Source organism: Saccopteryx leptura, chromosome 2, assembly GCF_036850995.1.
Source record: "Saccopteryx leptura isolate mSacLep1 chromosome 2, mSacLep1_pri_phased_curated, whole genome shotgun sequence".
Taxonomy (NCBI): Eukaryota; Metazoa; Chordata; class Mammalia; order Chiroptera; family Emballonuridae; genus Saccopteryx; species Saccopteryx leptura.
In genome coordinates this window covers 357,195,239-357,220,719 of record NC_089504.1, presented here as the reverse complement: position 1 = coordinate 357,220,719, position 25,481 = coordinate 357,195,239, and the positions used below count along the sequence as shown (strand labels likewise).

The 25,481-nt window shown below is 47.1% G+C and overlaps 1 protein-coding gene across 1 annotated transcript in view; it reads left to right on the top strand.

Annotated features, from left to right (window-relative positions):
• TEX14 (testis expressed 14, intercellular bridge forming factor) overlaps window positions 1-22,489 on the top strand; it is a 91,527-nt gene extending 69,038 nt beyond the window's left edge. Inside the window, exons 22-33 of the mRNA XM_066364718.1 lie at window positions 25-106; window positions 2,592-2,654; window positions 3,134-3,261; window positions 4,233-4,435; window positions 6,018-6,111; window positions 7,521-7,595; window positions 11,233-11,307; window positions 12,064-12,160; window positions 16,441-16,533; window positions 18,366-18,469; window positions 20,094-20,145; window positions 22,198-22,489. Coding sequence (XP_066220815.1) covers window positions 25-106; window positions 2,592-2,654; window positions 3,134-3,261; window positions 4,233-4,435; window positions 6,018-6,111; window positions 7,521-7,595; window positions 11,233-11,307; window positions 12,064-12,160; window positions 16,441-16,533; window positions 18,366-18,469; window positions 20,094-20,145; window positions 22,198-22,234 — 1,103 coding nt within the window. The 3' untranslated portion in view covers window positions 22,235-22,489. The remainder of the gene's footprint in view (window positions 1-24; window positions 107-2,591; window positions 2,655-3,133; window positions 3,262-4,232; window positions 4,436-6,017; window positions 6,112-7,520; window positions 7,596-11,232; window positions 11,308-12,063; window positions 12,161-16,440; window positions 16,534-18,365; window positions 18,470-20,093; window positions 20,146-22,197) is intronic.
• The last annotated feature ends 2,992 nt before the right edge of the window (window positions 22,490-25,481 follow it).

The window sequence follows — 25,481 nt, the reverse complement described above, 5'->3', positions numbered from 1 at the left end:
AATGCATTTCCTTTACTCTTTCAGGTGAAAGACAGTTCCAGGTGGGCAGAGGCCTCGGAGAGAGTGCTGAGCCTTCGACCAGGTCTCAGTTCCAGCCGACACAAAGGTGTGTGCTGCTCTTTTGTTCTCGATCCCAGACTCAGAGACGAATGTTAATTGGTGATCATGCCCCATATTTATATAGTACCCATCATAAAATGGACTGGCCACCATGCAACAGAAATGAGCTTCGGCAGCTTAGGTTTGTTAGGACTTGCTCGGCAGAATTGCGAGCAGTCGTGAAAAGCAGTCCTTGTCAGTGTTCAGATTCTGACTGCCTCTGCGTCCAGGTCACCTTGGTCAGATTTCTCCTCTTCCTCTTTTCTGTGTCCCCGTTTGTAAAACAGGAATAGGATTTTTACTGAGAATGTTGACATACATTGATGAAAAATGATGAAAAATAATAACCCCTGGGCATTCATCGCAGAGAGATGAAGACTTATGTTCACAAAAAGACATACGTGAAAATTAGAGCCACTTTTTTTTGTTACCCAAAACTGGAAACCGAGATTTTCTCTAACAAGTGAATGCTTTAACAGGCTATGCTGCTTCCATGCCATGGACTACTCTTCAGCGATAAAAATGATGAACTATTGATACATTCAGCAACCGGCATAAATCTCCAGAGATTTCCACTGAGTGGAAAAAGCACCCCCAAAAGTTATTTATGATTTCACTCACATCACATTTTTGAATTGATGAAGTTACAGAAATGAAGGACACAGTTGTTCCCAGTAATTAAGGAAGAGGTGGGGAGTGGGAGGGAAGCAGACAGGGCTGTAAGAGGCAGCAGGAGGTACCCTTGGGGTGGTGATGTCTCCTTCTTCGCTGTGTCCATGTCCGCATCTCCATTGTGAGGTTGTCCTATAGATTTGCAAGATGTTTCCATTGAGGGAAATTGGGTAAAATGTCTTTCTTAAAACTGCATGTAGGCCCTGGCTGGTTGGCTCAGTGGTAGAGTGTCGCCCCGTGTGTGGAAGTTCCAGGTTCAATTCCTGGCCAGGGCACACAGGAGAAGTGCCCATCTGCTTCTCCACCCCTCCCCCCTCTCCTTCCTCTCTATCTCTCTCTTCCCTTCCCGCAGCCAAGGCTCCATTGGAGCAAAGTTGGCCCGGGTGCTGAGGACGGCTCCATGGCCTCCACCTCAGGTGCTAAAATGGCTCTGACTACAACAGAACAATGCCCCAGATGGGCCGAGTACCACCCCCTGGTGGGCATACTGGGTGGGTCCTGGTGGTCAAATGCATATGTAAGTCTGTCTCTCTGTCTCCCTGTTCTCACCTCAGAAAAATACAAAAACAAAAAACCCCTGTGTGTAAATATACAGTTATCTCAAACTAAAAGGTTTAATTAAAAAAGAATAGATGCAAAGGGCCTGGTACAATGACGTACAGTTTACTTCCCCCTTCTGGGCCTCAATTTCCTTATCCATTAACAATTATAGCTTGTACTTCTACGCAGTGCAGTTACCGTATGCCAGGTACTCTGTTTTGTTAAATTCAAATCCTATAACAACCCTCGGAGGTATGCACCGTTATCTCCATTTTGCCAATAGGGAAAACAAAGTTCAGAGGGTTTAAGAGTTTTTTCTAAGGTTGAACAGTTGATAAGCGGCTGTATCAGTTAGGATAGTCTGGGCCATTCCACAGAACAATTCCCAGGTTTTAGCGGCTTACAACAGTAGCAGCTTATCTTTTGCTCACGCTCGCAGAGGCAGGAGGGTCCTGTGCTGTGTTACTGTCAGTCAGAGATGCCGCTGAGGGTGGGCTCCACCTTCGCCCTTCCCTCCTCGCTTAGGCAGCAAAAGGGACACGATGAATTGTGCACTGTCCTTTCAGGGTTCTGTCCAAGAGTTACATCACTTCTACTTACATTTCACTGGTTAAAATAAGTCATGTGGCCATTTATGGAAATTAAGAGAGCCAAAAAGTGCTGTCCTACTGCTGCTTTGAAAGAGAAACAAATATTTTAGTGAAGAGAATAAAGCCACAGCTCAAATTTAAAGTCCATCCTCTTTCCCTTTTACCAGTGGCCTCAGAGGACTGTTGCAAAGATGAGAAATGTGAAAACATGCAAGGAGTTAGTGTGAGCTCTGGCTCAGAGCTTGTGTTCAGCAAGTATTGGAATTGAACCCCAAGTGCTGGTTAGAGTAGAAACAGATCAAGTTCGTCTTCAGCATTCCTTTCTGGCCACTTGTTGGCCCCAGCCGCTCTTGGCCTTCCCTGCCGGTGTGTGCCAGGGAGCTGCCTCGGGAGGCCAGGCCCGCCCTTCCTGCGTCCCCCACCCCGGCGGCGGGGCCTGTGCTCCGCTCGTGTCCTCACTGCCCCGCCACACTGCCAGCTGGTCCAGGTGTGCTGACCCTTAGAGAGCATTTATTCAGTCTGAGAGGAGACAAGACGTGCCCGAGGACATGTGGCTAGTTGATGGTGGAGCCCGGACCAGAACCCCACTTTCTGCTTCCGAGCTTAGGACCCTTTCCTGCTGCTTCTCAGCCTGGTCAGTCTCACTCCATTGACAGGGAGTTCCCAGAAGTTTTCATTTCTCTCTTACAGTACTGCAGGTGAACAAGAGGAGACTTTAAAGGAGTCACCAAAGGAACTGAAAGAGAAGGACATGTACGACCACTGGAGGGTTGCCGGAGGGTACCTGTAAAGTTTTTGGCTTTAGGGAAACAGCATTTCCTGGTGTGTGGGAATCGGCATTCTTTCCATTTATGTGAACCTGTGTCTTCTTTCACCAACAAGACGTGATCTAAGTCACGGGCGCCTTGCAGTCAGGGAAATACAGCGATGCTGATAATAATAGCCAAAATACGTTTGTACTCGAGGTATAAACATTCTTATGTAAACAGATTAAACCTGGTGTCCACACAAATACCTTTCATCTATGAACATAGTTTATTTTTAGCTGCTGAGATATATTTTAATATAGTAGCTTTTGGTAAGATATTCTTTAAGATTCTCTGCAAGATACATATATAAGATATATTCTCTAATTCTGGCCTGTTGCCAAATAAAGATTTTTGTCAAGAGTGTCCTTAAAAAGTACCTCTCAGGAATATATTGCTTCATTTTTCCAAATATCTCTTTTATAGATCATTGACAGACATTCAGGACCTGTCTAGTATCTCCTGTGAAAAAGATGGTTCTTTTAAGGAAGTCTCCTGCAAAACACCCAAAATAAGCCATGCACCTACCAGTGTCAGCACCCCGCTCAGCCCAGGTAACCCCTGCGGGGAGCAGCAGCATTTGGGAGAGGGATGGACACCCTCGGCCCTGCTGGCTCTGAGAAGCTAGGCCTCAGAGGCACACCTGGCATCTTAGCAGGTGTGTTCTCACAGTGCGGAGGGGTTTCTTTAGGGCCAGAGCACGAGGGGTGGTGGTGGTGATTAAGCAGTGACGAGGAGATGTTTTTACTTTAGTGGTAGAGATGTGCAAATGTAAAGACTACTCTGTACCCTGCGCACTGTTGAATCAGTGCAAATACAGTGCATTCTGTAGAGTTTGTAACTTCAAACAGTCCCTGGGCTTAAACGTGCATAGTTCTGAGTCCTGCAGCTGTGTGCAGCCAGCATCAGTCCTCTCGGGTGTCCTTATTTCTACTGTATTTGTAGTTTAAATAATCTCCCTTTGTTTTAATGGCTAAGTTTAGAGCAGGGGTCCCCAAACTTTTTACACAGGGGGCCAGTTCACTGTCCCTCAGACCGTTGGAGGGCCGGACTATAAAAAAAAACTATGAACAAATCCCTATGCACACTGCACATACCTTATTTTAAAGTAAAAAAACAAAACAGGAACAAATCCAATATTTAAAATAAAGAACAAGTAAATTTAAATCAACAAACTGACCAGTATTTCAATGAGAACTATGCTCCTCTCACTGACCACCAATGAAAGAGGTGCCCCTTCCGGAAGTGCGGCGGGGGCCGCATGCGGCCCGCGGGCCGTAGTTTGGGGACCCCTGGTTTAGAGACTGTCATTTTTTATCCCTTGGGGAGTGTCTCAGATCACTGATTATTTCAGTTAGTAACAATTTAGAGAATCCCTGATATAGGTATAGAGTCATATTTTGTTTGGCAAAACAAAATTTTTAATTTTTTAATTTTGTTTTTAAATAGTATAAAGGATTTTTTTAATTTTGTTTTTAAATAGTATAAAGGATTCAGACACTGACTACCCTCCTTTCTATACCAGAGCCAGGTTCTTCAGTGGCTAGTAGCTATAAAGACTGCCCTGAGAGCATCACGTTTCGGGCTGAAGCAGGGCCCGTGTGCTGGAGCAGTCGAGACCCGGTTCTGACTGTGTCTGAGAAGTTTGTAAGTGTCCGAGAGAGAGCCAAGAGCCTGGAGTCCCTTTTCACTTCCCCCGAAACTCTCCCTTCCAGACGCATTGGCCTTGTAAGTATCCCAGCGCTGCGTCAGGCTCTCGTAGAGTCAACGTGAAGACCTCTGTGTCCCAAAGTGCCACCATTTCTCCAAATCCATTTTACAAGGACAGCCAGCCCCGAGCCGGGTCCTCTCCAGGCTTCCCTGGTTCCTCTCTGAGTCTGTGCTGTCAGGTGGAGCCTGGGCGTCTGTGCCTCCCCCGCCGGGATGATGGTAGGCAGTTCCTCCGCACAGCCAGCCTCTGCCGTGGCTTGTGACGCTGCCTTCACCAGCTCGGTTCTTTTTCTCTAACCATGTCCTACCCATTGGAGGCTCGAGTTCTGCTTCCCCCTGAAACCTCCTCTGGTTAGTTCCCTGAGAGTTTTGATCGGTACCCATCTTCTCTGAACCCCTGAACTGTCACTCCTCAACCGTTTGGCTAAGATGAAGTGAACTCCTCAACCAGTTGTCTGCAGTGAAAACAATTGTGTACTGCCTTCTTTTCTTCTCTCATTGCTCTTTTCCTTTTTCTCTCTTTCTCATATGTCATATATGTAGTCTCTTCTAGAAAACTACAAGTTCCTTGCTTGATACCACACATTAAGAACCTGTGGTTCTTGGCCCTGGCTGGTTGGCTCAGTGGTAGAACGTTGGCCCGGTGTGTAAAAGTCCTGGGTTCAATTCTCAGTCAGGGCACACAGGAGAAGTGACCATCTGCTTCTCCCCCCACCCCTTCTCTCTCCCTCTCCTTTCCCCCCCTTCCCCTCCTATAGCCATGGCTTGAGCAAATTGGCCCCAGGTGCTGAGGATGGCTCCATGGCCTCGCCTCAGGCATTAAAATAGCTCGGTTGCCCGAGCAATGGAGCAGTGGCCCCAGATGGGCAGAGCATCACCTGGAGGGGGCTTGTCAGGTAGATCCGGGTCGGGGCGCATGCGGGAGTCTGTTGGTCTGCCTCCCTGCCTCTCACTTAATAATAATAAAAAAAAGAGCCTGTGATTCCATCCCTTTGCATTGTAATTTTGCCTGTCCTGCCACCACCAAGGCCTTAGACACGTGAATCCTTCAAACCACTACCCCCCTGACATCATGGGCGCACTTCCTGCCCAGTGCTGCCTGCAGCTCTGACTCCCAGAATCACAAGTAATGAAGTAGTTGTGTTTATTCACTAAAAATCAAAGCAAAAAGAACCTGTTGACTGACCATTCTATAGCAAATTGATTACTGGATTTGGCCCTCAATGGAAAACCAACTTTTTTGGGCATTTGACTTGCAAAAGGCCTGTCTCACTCTAAAGTAGGGCAACAAAGAGTTGTATGCTTTCCCTCAGGAAAGGCCTTCTTCCAGGCACCCAAGTATGAGTATAAAAGACAGTCCTGCCCAGAGGAGCTCACCACCTAGTGAGAAAGACTAATACAGAGGTGACTGCTGAGAGCTGCAGGAACCAAGGGGCTGAGCAGACTTCCTGGAGGAGGTGACATTTGAATGAGTTTGACTCAACAAAGAACTGGTCTCTTCCAACAGTAATACACAGCCTTAATGTTGGACATGATTGAGCTGTATGAGCCCTTTTATTCAATACATAAGTCAGTTACCATATTTCTGTCTTACTTTTAGAAAAGATCTACATTTCCTGGGGCTGGTCCCTCCGGCAGTGCGGAAGGGCCTCCTGCATCAAGCCGTGCTGCCCAGAAAAGGAGCCTGCCGAAAGGTGCCTGTGTTTAACGTTAAAGCACAAGTTTGTAGTAACTAGTCTCATCTTTGATGCTGTGTTAGATGTAAACAAAAATACTATTTTCCCCCTGATTATAAAGCAAAACACACTCATTATTGAAAACTTGGAGAATAAAGAAGAGTTTAAAAAAGAAAAGCATTGAATTTTACTACCATTTCTTAATCTCTTGGACTATTTTGTTACATACCTTTTTTATATTTTTACAAATATACAAAAAACATTGTTTAGCATGAATGAGATTATATTGTATACCAGCTCTGGCCTGCTTTCTTTTTTTTTTTCAGAGACAGAGAGAGAGTCAGAGAGAGGGATAGACAGGGACAGACAGACAGGAATGGAGAGATGAGAAGCATCAATCATTAGTTTTTCGTTGCGTGTTGCAACACCTTAGTTGTTCATTGATTGCTTTCTCATATGTGCCTTGACCGCGGGCCTTCAGCAGACCAAGTAACCCCTTGCTCGAGCAGCGATGACGAGCTTTTGCTCAAACCAGATGAGCCCACGCTCAAGCTGGTGACCTCGGGGTCTCGAACCTGGGTCCTCCACATCCCAGTCCGACGCTCCTTCCACTGCGCCACCACCTGGTCAGGCTGTCTGCTTTTTTCTTGGATGATGTATTTTGAGGATTTCCCCTTTCAGTAAAAATGATTTGTAAGCCTATGTAATGGCTACATAATAGTCTATTCCACATGTTGCTTAACCATGACCTTATGTTGAAGAATTGTACAAAACCTGTGCCTGCACCCCCACCCCTTCCCTCAGGACAGACTTAGAAGACAGTTTCAAGCAAAGGGTGTGAGTGTGTGACGCCCTTGAGACAGGCTTATTGTCTGTGCCCCATTAGTTTGAATGTCTCACATTTTTGGTACAAGTCTTAGACTCTTTCTCAGGGGGATAAAGACTTTGTGATTTATGCTGAGGGGTTTCAGTTAATGTTGTAATTGAGCATTTAGGGGAGAGCCCAAAGTATGGTTGCTATGTCCTCTGGCCTCACAATGGAGAGAGAAAGGCCTTCTACTTTGTGTTTTGTTCATTTTGACTGGTCCAGAGCCTCTGTGTCCCTCAAACAGCCCTGTTCCAGATTGAGCCCCCAGCCCTCAGTAAGAATTTGTACTTCACCTACCCCAAATGTCCTTGTGGGCCAGAGGCACAGATGAGGCAGTTAGGGGGTAGGGCTGATGTAGGAACGGGTTTGGAGTAAAAGAGAGAGTAAAGCAATTCCCATGTTTTGAGGTCTCAACTAGAACTGTTAAGTAAGAGGCCTTCTCCCTGCCTTAGTTTGTTTCATTGTCGAGAAATCCGAAGTCAAATCCATGTGAAAGCCTAAAAAGTCCAGTTTAGGTCCAGGAGGGTGTTTAGTCATTTTCCCCTTTATCTTTCTTAAGAACTAGTGGAAGCCATCTCGCAGTGTCACATTGACGAGCTGCCACCTCCATCTCAGGAGCTACTTGACGAAATAGGTAAGGGCTGTTCAATGCAGAAGGCACTTGCTGGCCTCGTTCGCTGACCACAATGTGCTTCTTTGTCTCAGGTACGAGGACTGGTATGGAAGGCCCTATGAAGGTCTGATTGAATGTCTAGAATTCAGGAAGGGACAGTTTTCTGATAAAATGGGCCTCAGATTCCTATGGAAGCCTGGCCAGGGTGACTAGCCTGTGTTTTGCTGTCATTTTATTATTTAGAGGGTCCGTGGTAATGGAACTAAGAGGAAATAACAACATTCAATGGTTTATTATGATGAACTTCTATTATTAAAGGAATGATTTCCTTTTCAAACCAAACCAGCCACACCTTGGAGGCATGATGTCTGGCTCCGAGGCCGAGACACCCTGTTCTTTTAGTTTTGCCATTAGCAGGAAGTATTGGAGGTATTGGCGTTGGGGATGAATCACTCTCCTGAGGGCAGAGCAATCAGTGGCACAAGACCTAATGTGACCGAAATTTTCCATTTCAGGCAGAGACTGAGCAATACCAGCTCAATTTAGTTGTTGATTGGCTGGCCCTTCCTAGCTGAGCTGATGCTGGAAGTACATGTCACAGAGACCTTGAGGCAGGTGGTTTGCTTCCTCTGACTGCTCTTTTCTTGAACAGCTGGCCAACCAGCCTCTTCAGCCTCAGAGGAACATCTTGTCCAATCTCTGATGGTTCAGTTCTTGGTACGGGGCCTCAGAGAACTTCCTGAGGGGCACCTATTGGTTTGCAGCATCTCAGAGGTTTTGTGTCTCATCAAGAAGAGACAGGTGAATGGGGACTTACCTGGTCTGACCCAACAGAAAGCTATTGTTTATGTTGTCACAAGCCCCAGCCCCATTGGCCTGATGGACTTGAGTGGAGCCAGTTGGAGCTGCCAAACCTTCCTTATATTCTTTTTCTATAGTTTAGGCCCTTCTTGCCTCACTGCAGCCCTCCTCTGATGCTATTGGGTCACACGGGTTACAGGATCATTCTCTGGGCCCCATCTCCATACCTACTTCCACCTCTGGAACGCCCTAGGGCCGTGATGGCGAACTTTTTTATAAAAACCACCCACTTTTGCAGTGCTGGTCAACCTGGTCCCTCCTTCCCACTAATGGGTGTTCCAGCTTTCATGGTGGGTGATAGCGAGCAACCAAATGGTGCCACGATTGGCCCACCATGAAAGCTGGAAAGCCCACTAGTGGGCAGGAGGGACCATGTTAACCAGCACTGCAAACGTGGGTGGTTTTTATAAAAAGGTTCGCCATCACGGCCCTAGGGAGTCCTTACACAGTTCTCTCCAGTGGTTCTTTTTTTTTTTTTTTTTTTTTTAAGTGAGAGGAGGAGAGATAGAGAGAGACAGACTCCTGCACACTCCCTGACTGGGATCCGTAACCCCCATGAGCGGCTGATGCTCTGCTCATCTTGGGCCCATGCTCACAACAGAGCTATTTTTAGTGCCTCAAGTGGAGGCTCAAGAGAGCCATCCTTAGAACCTGGGGCTGATGTGCTGAAACCAATCAAGCCATAGCTGCAGGAAGAGAATAGAGAGAGAGAGAGAGAAGCGGGGGGGGGGGGGGGGGAGGTGTGTGTGTGTGGAGAAGCAGATGGGCGCTTGTCCTGTGTGCTCTGACTGGGAATTGAACCCAGGACATCCACACACTGGATCAATACTGTACCACTGAGCCAACCGGCCAGAGCCTCCAGTGGCTCTTCTTAATATAGCAGTAGAACTGCCACCATGAGAGCAGAGATCACCACACATGTCCTGCTCAGGTGTCGGTTCCCTGGTCCTGGCTCAGGTGGTACTTGTAGGCTCCTTTGCAGTGTGACTTTAGTGATGCCTGTCCTCTGGGTTTGGCTGTCTTCTCTCTCTTTTTTTTTTTTTTGTATTTTTCTGAAGCTGGAAACCGGGAGAGACAGTCAGACAGACTCCCGCATGCGCCCGACCGGGATCTACCCGGCATGCCCACCAGGGGCGACGCTCTGCCCACCAGGGGGCGATGCTCTGCCCCTCCGGGGCGTCGCTCTGTTGTGACCAGAGCCACTCTAGCGCCTGGGGCAGAGGCCAAGGAGCCATCCCCAGCGCCCGGGCCATCTTTGCTCCAATGGAGCCTTGGCTGCGGGAGGGGAAGAGAGAGACAGAGAGGAAGGAGGGGGTGGGGGTGGAGAAGCAAATGGGCGCTTCTCCTGTGTGCCCTGGCTGGGAATCGAACCCGGGTCCCCCTCATGCCAGGCCGACGCTCTACCGCTGAGCCAACCGGCCAGGGCCGGCTGTCTTCTCTCTTCAGTTAGCACGCAGAACCCCCACTTCAGCATCTGTCCCCAGGCTTAGGCTTCTTCCGGGCTCCTGTCTCATGGCACTGCTGTGTCCCAGTGCGCTCTGCAGAAACCCTCCCTCATTTTGCTTATGGGAATTATCTGGGCCAAGTTTCTAGGTGATGTCTGTCCTTTGAGATGGGTCAGTAATTTTCCAGAAAGGCAAGGGCAGAGGGCATGTGGGGAGTTTCTCCCAACAATGGGTGCTCCCTCGTGGCTATTGTATGTCATCACTCTGTTTTCCCCTCAAGCGAGCTTTGGGGGTGACCTGGGGCTGCCACCTGTGCTTTGGGAGCACTTACACACAAAGCCCTCCATCAGATAAGGACCTAAATGAGAGGGTCCTTTAGAACCCTAGGACATTCTTTGAGGTCAACAAGAAAATGTTTTATTTCAAATTATATTAAATGGTCTTATGGGCCCCTGGATGGCCAGGAACCGCCATGTAGGGCATTTCCTGGCCTGCGGGAAGGGGAGACCTGTGTGTGCACACAACGGGCCGGGCCGTGCCGGTGCGCGGGCCCAGGGCTCGTGTCTCTGCTCGGCCCTGGGAGCACTTGGAGGAGACCAAGCACCTCACAAACACACAGCAGTGTGCTGAGATTAGCAGACGCTTGTCTGGGTCTCATGAGCAAGCCTTTAGGAACTGGATAATATAGGTATTCTTTGATCTCTGTCTTTCCTATAAACTGGGTAAAAATATGAAATATGGTCCAACAGAGATGGGGAAATTATGGATTGCTCCAATGCTGTTACAAACTGAAAGATTAGAAAATAGAGATTAACATAAACCTTAGAGCTAGACTACTTGGATTCATACTCTATATCTATATCTTACTATCTGTGATTCTAGGAAAATTCCTCCTTAACCTTTCTTTACTTTTATTCCCATATCTGTTAAACAGGAAAAACTATAATGTGATCAATATTATAGAGTTGTTGTGAGAATAATTGCAAACATTAATCTTGATTTACTGTAAGTTAGAAACCATACCGGCTGCATAGGACTCTGCAAGTGTTACCTGTCATCATCACTTCATATTCATTGTTGTATGGGATTGAATGTACTCAAGTAGTGGTTTTCAAACCTTATAAGGCATCAGAGTCACCTGGAGGGCTGGTTGATCTACAGAGCACTGGACCCCAGCCCCAGAGTTTCTGATGCAGTGGGTTTGGGATGAGGCAGGGAGTGCATGTCTAACAAGTTCTCCTCTTACTGTGGCTCTGGTCTGAGGACCACCCTTTGAGAGCCACTGCCCTAGAGAAGGCGTGGCGTGCTAAGGGAGAAGTGAGTTAACTGCCTTCTGCTTTTGTGTTGGACAGAGCAACTGAAACAGGAGCAGGCCTCACCTACAGCGCTGGGGGAGAACACAGCCAGTCCGTGGGGCATCGCGAACGGTAAGCCAGGGACCCAGGTCTTTCTCGTCAGGGTCTTGCTGTGCTGCCGCCCTTGACAGCACGGTGGTGCATTTGGGGGAGTGTGGACCTTGAGGTCAGGCATAACTCCACCTTCCTCACTTTTGTATGTAAGACCATTTCATGTCTCTGAGCCTCAGTCATTCCCATCTTAAAATGGGGATGATAATTCCCACCTCATGATGGGCATACTAGCTCCATACACAGGGCCTGGAACGTTGAAAGATACTGAACAAGCGTTAGTTCCCTTCGCTTGCTCCGTAGGACTGCTGGCAGGGTGGGATGAGAGAGCGTGCGGGTGTAAAATGCGCTGTGTGCGTTGAAGGGCACTACGCTTCCCCACCCACGGGCTGCCCCTGGGCTCCAGCCCAGAACCAGCTAACAAGTGAGAGCAGGGTGGTCTTCGAGGAGATCTGTGCGGTCTGTTTCCAGGGTCTCTCCCTCCTCCCTTGCGTGCCCTTTCCTTGCTGTGCTTGCTGTGTCCTTCTGGCCTTGGCACAAGCAGGGTCTCCTGTGGCTCCACCTGGCACCAGAGAGCCCCTGAGACCCCAGAAGCAGCTGCTGCGCATCTAGGCACCCGCAGACCGCCACCTGGCCCTGCTCTCCTGGGAAGGGGGAGCTAGTGGGTTGCAGACTGCAGGGGCCACGGACTAGCCCCGAGTGTTTTGCCTTCCATTTTAGGGCAGTCTTTCTCCATTATTATTTTGTTGTTCAAATAAAGTTTTTCATCTTTTTTAGATCAAAGTCATTTAGAAGAACAAGAAACCAGTGAAAAAGAAGCCAGCAGTATGCTTTGGACCAAAGAAACTCAGGATCTGGAAGAGGACACAGAGAGGTAACAAAAAGCTGGACTTTTTCAAGGATCTGAAATACTGGATTACTTTTTCCTCTGCTATTGAAAAATAAGAAGGGAAAAATGGTCTTTTTTTGTACTATTCTAATAGCCCCTATTTCTAAAAGGCTTAATAATTTTTTGATTGTCGTAAAATACACATAACCTAAAATTAAGTGTGCAGTTCATTAGTGTTAATTATATTTACATTGTTGTGCCTCCAATCTCCAGGACTTTTTCCTCGTGCGAAACTAAAACTCTACGCTGGTTAAATATCCACTCCCCACTTTCCCCTCTTCCTGGCTTTGACAGCCACCATTTCTATATACTTTCTGTTTCTGAGTTTGACCACTTCTGATAGCCTCATAGAAATGAGATCATATAGTATTTGTCTTTTTGCAAGTGACTTAATTCACTCAAGGTCCATTCATGTAGTGTGTCAGTGTTTTCTTACATTTTTAGGCTTAATTCCATTGTGTGTGTGTGTGTGTGTATGTGTGTGTGTGTGTGTGTGTATCAGATTTTGTTTATCCATTCATTTGGTGACACCGGGTTGCTTCTGCCTCTCGGGTATTGTGAATAATGCTGTTGGGAATACACAAGTGTACAAGTATCTTTTCAAGGTACCCTGTTTTCAATTCTTTTGGATGCATACCCTAAAGTGGCATTGCTGGATCATATGGTAATTCTGTTTTTAACTTTTTTAAGTTTTTGTTTTTATTTTTATTGATTTTAGAGAGAGAGGAAGGGAGAAAGAGAGAGACAGGAACACTGCTTCATTCCTGTATGTGCTCCGACCGGGGATCAAACCAACAACCTCTGTGCTTCAGGACGATGCTCTAGCCAACCGAGCCATCCTGCCAGGGTTATCTTTAACTTTTTGAGGAAATACCAGTCTGCTTTCCACAGCAGCAGTGGGAATGTAAAATGGTTTTACATTGCACAAGGGTTCCAGTTCTCCACGTTCTTGACAGTGCTTGTTGCTTGTTACTTTCTGTTGTTTTTTCTTCTGGTAGCCATTCTAATGGATGTGAGGTGATGTTTTATTGTGGTTTTTTTTTTTTTTTCAGAGACAGAGTCAGAGAGAGGGATAGACAGGGACAGACAGAATGGAATGGAGAGCTGAGAAGCATCAATCATTAGTTTTTCGTTGCGCGTTGCAACACCTTAATTGTTCATTGATGGCTTTCTCATATGTGCCTTGACCGTGGGCCTTCAGCAGACTGAGTAACCCCTTGCTTGAGCCAGCGAACTTGGGTCCAAGCTGATGAGCTTTGCTCAAACCAGATGAGCTCGCACTCAAGCTGGCGACCTCGGGGTCTCGAATCTGGGTCTTCTGCATCCCAGTCCGATGCCCTATCCACTGCACCGCTGCCTGGTTAGACTCATTGTGGTTTTGATTTGCATTTTCCTTATGATTAGTGATGTTGAGTATCTTTCTATGTGCTTGATAGCCATTTGTATATCTTCTTTGGAGAGATATCTAGTCAACTTCTTTGCCCATTTTTAATAGGATTATTTGCTTTTTTTTTCTTGTCAAGGTTTTTTTTTTTTTTTACTTTATTCTTTGAGGCAAACATAGGTTTTGGCTTTTTTCAAGACATTTTAGTTAAAGGTGTTGGAAGAGAATTGTTAAATCCTTTTGGCCAAAAGAGAAAAAGGAGGCAATCATCTAGACAATTAGTCTAAAAACACAAGGTTGCTCAGTAAACGTGGCTCGCTCCCTGACTCGGCTCTCTGCTGACCTGTGGTGGTTGGTGAACCGCTTCAGCTCATCTGCGTTGCCTCCTGACTTCTCTTGCCTGTCCTGTCAATCAGGGCAAGGACTCGGGTGGGACAAGGGACACACTCTGGGCACAAAATTGAAGGAGACACCAAAGAACTCAGGAGTCAAGATAAATACTATTGTGATGCAGTATCTTTTTTAAAGATTTTATTTATTGACTTTACAGAGAGAGGGGGAAGGGGTGGGGAGTGAGAAGTATAGTTGCTTCAGTTTAGTTGTTCATTGCTTACTTGTTGCTTGTTGTATGTTCCTTGACCAGGCAAGCCCAGGGTTTCGAACTGGCGACCTCAGCGCTCCATGTTGGCACTCTTATCCAGTGCACCACCACAGGCTTAATGCAATGTTTTTAAAAAATCAAAATCAATACAAAAGCATCCATGATGAACAAAGATCTGAATTTATTGGGGTGACAGTGGTGAACGAAATTGTACAGGTTTCAAGGGCACAATTCTGCCTCACATCTTCTGTACACTGAGTGTGTGCTCACCATCCCCCAAGTCCAGGCTCCATCCATCATTATCAGAATACCTGAATTTTAAAGAAAGGCGGGATTTGAGTCTGCCCTTGCACCCCTTGCTTCATCCTCATTCTCGTCGTCCTTAGGGTAGCCTGCAGCATTCTTCCTGCTGCAATGATAGAAGCCCCATCATCGTACTTAAATGACTCTGTCTCGCATACCGAGAAGCCCACAGGTTGGCAGAGCGTGGCTGGTGTAGCAGCTCAAAGGTGCCACCAGGAACTTAGGCTCTTTTGATCTTCCTGGTCTGACACCTGTAGCAACAGAGTAGTATGTTGGCCTTTATTTTCAGACTTGTCCCCTTTTGGTTGCAAGATGACCGCTGTGCACACACTGGGCAGAGATCAGAGGATGGGGCAAAGGGATATTCTCTGCCCCTTTTTATTTGGAAAGGAAAGTTTTCCCAGAAGCCTTTCCCAGCAGATGCCCACACCTCTCTCACTGGACAAAGGGGGTGCGTGGCCGTCTGCAGTTACAGGGGAGACTGGAGACAGCTCCTAGCTGTTCAGCTGCTGTAGAAGAGGCCCGGGAGAACAGTGTTATGGGTAATCCTGTTTTTGTCACACCCTCCAAGGGCAGAGTTATTCTGCATGAAGAAGGAAGAGAGAGAGGCCTGGAAGTTCTGGAAAGTGGAGTTGGGAGGCAAGGGCCCTGGGACCTGTGAGGAATGGGAAGAGGTTTTGAGGAGAGACAGAAGGAAAGGAGGCAAGTACAGGAAGATAAATATGGTTTGTTTTTTTTTAAGTTTTAGAAATCTTTTGACCATAGTGTATGATGTAACTCCAGTCCTTCTGTCTCCTCAAAACATCTCCAGTAACATCTGTGCCATTACTCAAGGCTCAAGAAGAGCAGCTTGAGAAGGCCAAGTTCCATTTGATTGTATAAATATAAAGTGTTTTGCACACGATCAGAAGTTAGCTACTATTATTGTTGTCTTTCTTTTCCAGCAGGGGTGGCTGTGCCGGGCACGGGGAGGTGCCCATGGTGCTCCATGGTACCAGTCTCAGCACCAAGCCAGAGGGGAATACACTGTTCACAGGGCAGGATGTGACAGGCTGAAAACACACACTGCTTCCTTCAGTCTCAGAGACAGTTCTTTTTTTAAAGAGGGATGAGGGAGAGAAAGGGAAGGGGGTGAGTACCAGGAAGCACCAACTCACAGAAGTTGCTTCTCGTTTGTGCCTTGACCAGGCAAGCCCAGGGTTTCGAACTGGTGACCTCAACATTCCAGGTCAATGCTTTATGCACTGCACCACCACAGGTCAGGCTCAGAGACAGTTTTTTTTTAATTTAATATTTAATTATTTTTTTAGTGAGAGGAGAGGAGGCAGAGAGATAGACTATCGCATGTGCCCCAACTGGGATCCACCTGGTATGCCCACTAGGGGGTGATGCTCTGCCCATCTGGGACCATTGCTCCATTGCAACCGGAACCATTTTTTAGTGCCTGAGGGGAGGCCATGGAGCCATTCTCAGTGCCCCGGCCAACTTGCTCAAGCCAAATGAGCCATGGCCTCAGGAGAGGAAGAGAGGGGGAAGGGGCAGAGAAGCAGATGGTCGCTTCTCCTGTGTGCCCTGACCAGGAATCAAACCTGGGACATCCACACACTGGGCTGACATTCTGCCACTGAGCCAGCCAGCCAGGGCCCACAGTTCTTAATCCAAAAATAAATTGTAGGAATAAGTGTACGGTTCTAGCCTCAGGTAGAAATTGACTCAATGACCAAGAATTAAGAGTCTAGCATCAGATTTTGGAAGGTGGTGATTTCATAGCTGCTGAAGCATTTTGTCGAGGGGTTAAAGGAAGGTGCTGTGCATATTTCAATCAGACCTAGGTGACCTCTACATCTGCACACAGTCTCAGCGAGCTCTCGTTGTCTTACGCGGGTAGTGAAAACACAGGTCGGAGGTCCTTTGCACTCCTTGTCAGGGCGAAGTGAGATGACGTGGTCTCAGTTCTCCTCACTTGCCCTTGCACAGAGCTCACTCCTCTCTCGATGAGGACCTGGAAAGATGGCTGCAGCGACCTGAGGACGGCTCAGAGCTACAGGATCTCCCCAAGGGCACTGCAAGGTTATTTCTTGTCCTCCAGTGGGGGGTCATTTTCTTCTTTTTCTGGAAGGGGGGCTAGATTTTGGTTTTAAAAATAAATGCTTTGACTCCTTAGAGAAGGAATGCCTGATGATGGCATTGCATTGCTGTTGATAAGCCCACCCTGACTCCTGTCTGCCCCTCTTGCTCCAAACATCCACAGCGCTCAAGATAGTAATTAGCTGATTGCTCTCAGTATAGAGAAAGGCCTCTGAGATTGCTGTACCTTGGCCCTGTTCCTGTCACCGTCTTCATCAGTCATTTAAATGGTCAGGGAAGGCATGCTTATCAAATTTTTAGATAACACACGTATAAAATGGATACTAATTTGATGGGTGGGAGGCTGGGATTCAAAATGGTCTTGATGGGTGGAAATGTTTGATTTCTCTAAAGAAGGAAGCTGAGCCTTTGGATCCAGAAGTCTAGATTGTGAGAGATATGACCTAACTGAGGGTTTTTTATTGGAAGCAGATCCTGCTCACTGTAATTTCATTGAAGCAGGAGTATGTCTTATTTTAATATGCCCAGCATTTAGCGTGCATTTTGAGACAGGGTAAGAATTCAAGCAACTCTTGTCAAGCAAGGGATGGACAGTGACCCCATGAGGCCTCAGTTTGATGCAGTTGCTAAAAAGGTTAAGGAAAAATAAATAAATAAAAAGGTCGGTGCAGCGTGACGAACAGGCAGGAATGTATGGACCAGATTGCAGAAACCTCTCATGCAGCGAGAGGACTCCTGGACACTGGGCGGGGCTCCTTTCTGGGTGTCACAGTTTAAAGGGACATCACAAACAGAAGCAGATGGGCCAGAAGTCTGGAAGCTGTGTCGCCTGAGAACAGCTGAAGGAGCAGGAGGCTTGGCCTGGGCAGAGCAGGTGGAGCAGAGAACTTGAGAGCTGTCCTCACATACCGGAAATTTTGTAACGCGAGGAGAGGCAGCTTTCTCTCTTCCTCCCCAAAGGGCAGAGCTAGTGCCTAGACACCGCCGAGTAAGGGGTCCTTTATTCACAAAAGCTCACGCTTTCTCATGGCCATCGCTACCTGGCAGAGGGCACAGCTGCCTTCCCCATAAGCACAGGCTGGGTGGTTCTCTGGTCCAGGCACTATGACGGGGAAGAAGCTAACCTGAAGGCCTCCTCCGGACTCAAGACTATGATTCTGTTAGTGATGAGACACCCTACCTGACTCTATTGTCTCTCTCATTTACATATCTGTTTTGAATATCCACCGAATGAAAGCAGAAGCAAAGTCTCTGAACAGGGTCAGTTCGGGGGCTGTGCCATTTCTGGGGGTACAGAGGGACAGATGACTCTGCCCTTACGGACTCCTGGCTGAGTGGAGAGGCCGTTTCCGCTTGCTGGTCCGACAAATGTGCTCTTAAGTTGTTAGATACTCTAACTAGATATTTCACTTCCAAGAGAGTTTCAGGAAATGAGGATGAGGTAATCAAGTGGCGGTTGTAAAAGGACACCAATTACAGCCTAAGTGAAATGCTTTTTTTCTTTGGGACAATACAGCCTAGTGACTGACTGGAGAATCTGAGACAGACTGCCTCGGTAGGATCCCAGCTCTAGGGCTTATTAGGCATGTAATTTAACTTCTTTGTGCCTCAGTTTCCTTATCAGTTAATGGGGATGGTAATGGTTACTGCCCTATATAGTTGTGATGAAAATTAAGTGAGTTCATACATATTATGGCACTTGAACCAATGTCTGGCATTCCATTAGTGGTAGCTATTATTGTGTTTCCTTTGGAGCGCAGTCCTGTTCCTTTAGCTATATGTGAAAGTTTTACCAAAAATCATTGTCATTGAAGGGAGACAAATACCAAGGATCGCGAAGTTGGTGAAAAGAAGAGAAAAGAAGAAGGCATGAAACCAGAGAGAATGTCAGAGAGCTTTTTGGGGACTTCTGCAGAAGGTGTGTATGAGTGAACAGTCGTTTTGAATGTGGCTTGGAGTCCTTGGGCTTTGATGAACATCAGAGTTACTTAGAAATGTTTCCCAGATGCTATGCGTAATCCTCCTACACTACAAATTTTCCCTGTAGTTCAGCCCAGGATTTCTGTTCATTGCCAATCATGTCTTCATCACAAAACAGTAATAACATCCAATTTCATTTCTAAAGCAGGCCTTCAGCCAGGCTCATCATTCTTTATCTAGCACATTGTCTGGAAAGATGTTTGCTTCTAACTGTCTAGGCAGGCGTCCCCAAACTACGGCCCACGGCCGCATGCGGCCCCCTGAGGCCATTTATTCGGCCCCCACCGCACTTCCAGAAGGGGCACCTCTTTCGATGGTGGTCAGTGAGAGGAGCACTGTATGTGGTGGCCCTCCAACGATCTGAGGGACAGTGAACTGGCCCCCTGTGTAAAAAGTTTGGGGACCCCTGGTGCCTTCAAAAGGGTTCTAAATTTAGCTCATACAGAGGCTGCAGAATCCAGTAAGAAATCATAAATTGTGGAATTTAAATGGAGTCTGCAAGTAATGTGAAAGGTATAAATTTACCTTAATTTCAAAACTTTGAAAGAGCTTTAAGGCATCATTCGCAAATGACATTGTCCCATATTGAAGTTCCTTCTGCTCAGGAAGTTAGACACACTAACTCTTCCAGGTCATCTGGTCTCCCTTTTCTCCCTTCTGCAGTCCATTCTCATCCTCCTGCTTTCTCTGCCCCGCTCTGTGCCCTGGGTGCTGGTTCTGCAGCTCCTGGGCTTCCTGGCCAGCTGACTTCCTGTTGTCTGGGGGCAGGTACCAACCTGTCAGAGGACAGGGGAGCAGCAGGCGTATTACTTCCGCTGCGTACCCAGTGCAGCACCTCATCTCTGCACAGAAGTGCTGCCCGTCCACAAGCACAGCCAGCCTTCCAGTCCCTCTCCCACTGGGCTCCAGCCCTGTCCTGCCCTGCAGCCCCCTTCAGTTCTTTCACGCTTAGTGATCATGGCTTCCCGCTGCTGCTGGTCACTGGCTGCCTTGCCATCCCATTTGCTCTCTAAGTAGTCACTTCAGTCAAGGGCCCGGGGTCGCATTCTGTTTCCTCCAGGCCCCTGACTGGACAGAGCCCCGAGTGTGTGAGCCATTAGCTGGTACTGAATTCACTGAGAACGTAATGAGGAGTCTTTATGAATTGGCATCGTGGCGTCATAGCTGTGACAGGGAGCTGTGGGGTACTAGGAGGGGAAACCCACCAGCTGTGTTTAGAAAGATTCTCATAAAACAGTCTGCCCTAAGCGAGACAGAGAGCACCAGTGTGACTTCTGGGTACTGGTGCCCTTGACCTAGACCCATGGTCGGCAAACCGCGGCTCGCGAGCCACATGCAGCTCTTTGGCCCCTTGAGTGTGGCTCTTCCACCAAATACCACGTGCGGGTGCTTCCTTGATAAGGAATGTACCTATCTATATAGTTTAAGTTTAAAAAATTTGGCTCTCAAAAGAAATTTCAATCGTTGTACTGTTGATATTTGGCTCTGTTGACTAATAAGTTTCCGACCATTGGCCTAGAGAGTAATCGGGTTGTTTTTCCTTCTTCCTGTATTTCACCCAGAGGAACTGAAACCTTGTTTTTGGAAGCGACTGGGTTGGTCGGAACCATCCAGGTAATGAGTTACCAGGTGTTTATGTAGGCCAGAGTTCACTATTGCTAGACAGCATGCACACTTGACACATGTATCAGCATCGAAATGAACATTCATGACAAAGATTTGAATTCAAATTTGCTAATTTTTTTAAACGATATAATAGATCCCAGAGAGATTTTTTTTTTATTTATTCATTTTTTTAGAGAGGAGAAAGAGTGAGAGAGAGAGAAGGGGAGGAGGAGCAGGAAGCATCAACTCCCATATGTGCCTTAACTAGACAAGTGCAGGGTTTTGAACCAGCAACCTCAGAGTTCTAGGTTCATACTTTATCCACTGTGCCACCACAGGTCAGGCCCAAAATTTGCTAAAATTTTTTTTAAAAGGCTTTATTTATTGATTTTATAGGAGAGAGGGAGAGAAGCATGGAGAGGAGGGAGTGGGAAGCATCGTCAGTCATTGCTTTTCATAGGAGCTTTGACTGGGCAAATCCGGGGTTTCAAACCAGTGACCTCAGCATCTAGGTCAACACTCTATCCATTGTGCCACCACAGATCAAGCTAAAGTTGCTCAATTTGTATGTATGTATGTATGTATGTTTTTCCAAAGTTAGAAGCAGGGAAGCAGTCAGACAGACTCCCGCATGCACCCGACTGGGATCCACCCGGCACACCCACCAGGGGGCGATGCTCTGCCCATCTAGGGTGTTGTTCCGTTACAACTGTAGCCATTCTAGCACCTGAGGCGGAGGTCATGGAGCCGTCCTCAGCACCCCGGCCAACTTTGCTCCAATGGAGCCTTGGCTGTGGGAGGGGAAGAGAGAGAGAGAGAGAAAGGAGAGGTGGGAGGGTGGAGAAGCAGATAGGTGCTTCTCCTGTGTGCCCTGGCCGGGAATTGACCCTGAGACTTCCACACTGCTGAGCCAACCAGCCAGGGCCTAGTTGCTTAATTTTTAAAATGTTAACGTTTAGCCCTGGCCAGTTGGCTCAGTGGTAGAGCGTCGGCCTGGTGTGCAGAAGTCCCGGGTTCAATTCCTGACCAGGGCACACAGGAGAAGCGCCCATCTGCTTCTCCACCCTTCCCCCTCTCCTTCCTCTCTGTCTTTCTCTTCCCCTCCCGCAGCCGAGGCTCCATTGGAGCAAAGATGGCCTGGGCGCTGGGGATGGCTCCTCGGCCTCTGCCCCAGGCGCTAGAGTGGCTCTGGTTGCAACAGAGCGACACCCCGAGGGGCAGAGCATCACCCCCTGGTGGGCAGAGCGTCGCCCCCTGGTGGGCGTGCCGGGTGGATCCCGGTCGGGCGCATGCGGGAGTCTGTCTGACTGTCTCTCCCCGTTTCCGGCTTCAGAAAAATACAGAAAAAAAAAATGTTAACGTTTACACTTCTTTAAAACATAAGGTAAAGTGCATACTAACTTTGGCTAAGCAGTCAGTAGAGGCAGCACAAGAACAGGTTTGGACGGAGGTGTACAGAGATGCTGCTACTAGTTGCTTTGCAGTCATTTCCATGATACTCTGGTTGAGCATGTCTCCCTTGATTATAAAAATGAAAATTATGTTATTAATCAATGTTACTTTATTAAATTTGATAAAAGATTTTTAAAACTTAAAAAAAAAATCAAAATCTCTTTGCCTTGAGTTCAATTGAATAGAAAGAGGCAGTTTTTTATGTCTTTAAAAAATGTATGCACCAGCCTGACCAGGCAGTGGCGCAGTGGATAGAGCGTCAGACTGGGATGTGGAGGACCCAGGTTCAAGACCCAGAGGTCGCCAGCTTGAGCGCAAGCTCATCTGGTTTGAGCAAAGCTCACCGGCTTGGACCCAAGGTCGCTGGCTCGAGCAAGGGGTTACTCGGTCTGCTGAAGGCCCATGGTCAAGGCACATATGAGAAAGCAATCAATGAACAACTAAAGTGTTGCAACGAAAAACTGATGATTGATGCTTCTCATCTCTCCGTTCCTGTCTGTCTGTCTCTGTCTATCCTTCTCTCTAACTCTCTCTCTGTCTCTGTAAAAAAAAAAAAATGTATGCACCAACTCAAAACCCCCTTTTTGTTTTTTAAAAACACGCACACAGGATAATCGTGCTGGATCAGAGTGACTTGTCCGACTGACCGGAACTGGATCAGAGGCAGACTCCTGGCTGAGTGTGAGCGTTCGGTTTGTGAGCTACCTTCTTCCCTGCCCACCTCAGTCACCCTCAGGGCAGCGCTTCCGTAATTCACACTTTGTTCAGGTGCCACAGCACACAGAAAGCCTTGGTCCTGTCTGTTTATAGCACACGGAACCATTTGTTTGCAGTCAGATTTCCGAAAAGTGAAAGGTAGTGTCACTCATAAAAATTTCTCATTGTGCCCAGAATGGCTTTGGTTTTGTTGACATAGATTTTTGGAAATGTTTACTTCTGTTATATAATAAAATGTTCACTTTTAATACCAGTGGGTTTCAGCTGTGTAAGATATGTTTCTTATGGTTATTGGGAGAGAAGCCACCATTTAAAGAAGCTTAAAGATCTGTTATAAAGTTTGACAAAACCAACGTACATAAAAATGTCAGGACTAAGAGCAGAAATCCCATGTAAAATGGTGAGTTATGATATTGTGCATTATTTATTAGTATTTAGGAAGGCTACAAGTCCTACACAAACTCTCACTGATGTGGTTTGTAACCTTTTGTCTAGCAGTCTGGCAGAGTAGACGCTTCTGTCTGGCCAGTGACCCATAATAATGGCTAATGTTAACAATAATAATGTTGGTAGATAGTGTTGGTTAGTTGTGGAGCACGTCCTTGTTCCAGGCCATTTGTAGAAATGAAACCTTTTCCTGGACGTGGCAGTCCCACTTGTTTCTTTGGTATGCTGCTTCTCCCACTCAGCAGCTCTTACTTCAGACTTCATCCTTCACTTGCCAAGACATTCAACAGATGACTTCACTTCCAACTTCACAGAGAAAATAGAAGCCATCAGGTGGGGACTAACTCAGCTTCCCACCCCTAAACTACTAACGTGCCTGCATCTTGCACTGTAGACTGGAACAGCGGTGGGTGAAACAGTCTATCCTAAGCTAGAGATGGAGCTGCCCTATACCTAGTGTTTGTACTGTCCTTCCTGTTACACTGAAGGAAGTGGCTCTCTTCCTGTGCGAGGCCAGAAGAAAACACACTTGGGTTTTTTCATCTTTAAAAGATATTCTTTGGATCTCACCTATGTTTTAGCCACTGTCCTATCTCTTTCCTCTTGCTTCAGTTAGAGTTCTTAAAAGAATTGTCTAGCCCTGGCCAGTTGGCTCAGCGGTAGAGCGTCGGCCTGGCGTGTGGGGGACCCGGGTTCGATTCCCGGTCAGGGCACACAGGAGAAGCGCCCATTTGCTTCTCCACCCCCCCTCCTTCCTCTCTGTCTCTCTCTTCCCCTCCCGCAGCCAAGGCTCCATTGGAGCAAGGATGGCCCGGGCGCTGGGGATGGCTCCTTGGCCTCTGCCCCAGGCACTAGAGTGGCTCTGGTCACGGCAGAGCGACACCCCGGAGGGGCAGAGCATCGCCCCCTGGTGGGCAGAGCGTTGCCCCTGGTGGGCGTGCCGGGTGGATCCCGGTCGGGCGCATGCGGGAGTCTGTCTGACTGTCTCTCCCCGTTTCCAGCTTCAGAAAAATACAAAAAAAAAAAAAAAAAAAAAGAATTGTCTACACTTGCTGTCTTGAGTACTTCACCTCCCACTCACTCCTTCACCCACCATTCTGTGAATTCTGCTCCTTCCATTCTCTAGCAGTTCCGAGTTCACCAGAGACTTGTATATTTCCAGATCCCAGGGATGCTTTCTGGTCTCATTGTCTGTTTGCTCTCTCAGCCTATTCTTGGCTCCCTGGTGTTACAGTCTGGGTTTCCTCTGGCTACTCTACCCCAGCTTCCTTTGGAGCGCTGCCTCTACCTTTTCCCACTGCAAGCCTCCCTTCTAAGAGGCTTTGTTCCACTTGAAGTTGATTCACACGGAGAGAATGACCTAGCTTTCCAATCAGCTCAGCGGTCATGTGTCTCAAAGTATATTGGTAAGTTGCTATTCTGGTTTACATATCGGGCTCTGTGTTTGGTTAATGAGAGTCTATACTAGAGAAATGGGACCTACAAAATCAGTTTTGAAGAAATCACCTCCAAATATCAGTGATCTAAATCAACAACAACCATTTATTATCTCTAACAGTTTCTGCAGCAGGACTTTGGCATGGCTCAGCTGGGCAGTTGTGTCTCAGGGTCTCTCATAAAGTTGCATTTTGATGTTTTCCAAGTTGGCTCACTCTTATGACTGGCAGATTGGTCTTGGCTATTGACTAGGAGCTCAGCTTCTTTCCACATGAACCGCCCAGTGAGCGTTCTCACCACGTGGCCGCTGGTTTCCCCCAGAGCGAGCCATCCAAGAGACCAAGGCAATAGTTGCAATGCAGTAAAATGCAGTGCCATTATGACCTGTCCTCAGCAGTCACGTACCATCATGTCTGCCATATTCTGATGGTCACACAGGAGAAGCCCTAGGACGAGAGAGGACTACACAAAGGCGTGAACGGCAGGAGGTGAGGGTCACTGGAGGCCGTCTTGGAGACTGGCTCCCACAGAGCTCATCAGCCAGGTGGCCATCCCTCCTACACCTGTACCTCACTACATGCCTTTCATTCAAAATAAGACAGTATACTGTAGCTTTTTCATCTGTCATTACAGTTAGCTCTTTGAGCCCTGAGTTTTTTCATGCTCACTAACCTCTAGGAGTGAGTTTTTTTGTTTTTGTTTTTTTAAGGAGTGAGTTATTTTTCAAAAAATGAAATTAGTTCCAGTTATAGTTTTATTAACTTAAAATTATGTTTGGTTTGATAACCAATTTATGGAAACAAGAACATACATTTGCCTTTTTTAAATGTTGCCTTACACATTTTTAAAATAAATTGATCATACTCTGGATGGTCAGGAGGCACAAGGACGTGCATGAACGTTTGTACTACCCAAAGGGTTAATCTCCCATAGGGAGAGCAAGAGAAATGGGATCCCCCTCGACCCCAAGCTGTAACTCAGACACAGATTGATTTGAATTAGACTCTTCACAATGAGGAAATGTCAAGATCATGTGTTTTGCAACATTTCTGCTAAAATCACCCTTTATTAAATCATACTTGTATGGAAATTGAACACTGCATGGAAAAAATACATAGTCTCCAACATTAAGAAAATATAAAGAATTATTCAAACAACTGTGCTGATTATAATAAGATCAGAAAAGTGATAGCAGCCTGACCAGGCAGTGGCATAGTGGATAGATCGTCAGACTGGGATGCACAGGACCCAGGTTCAATACCCTGAGGTCATCGGCTTGAGCATAGGGTTGC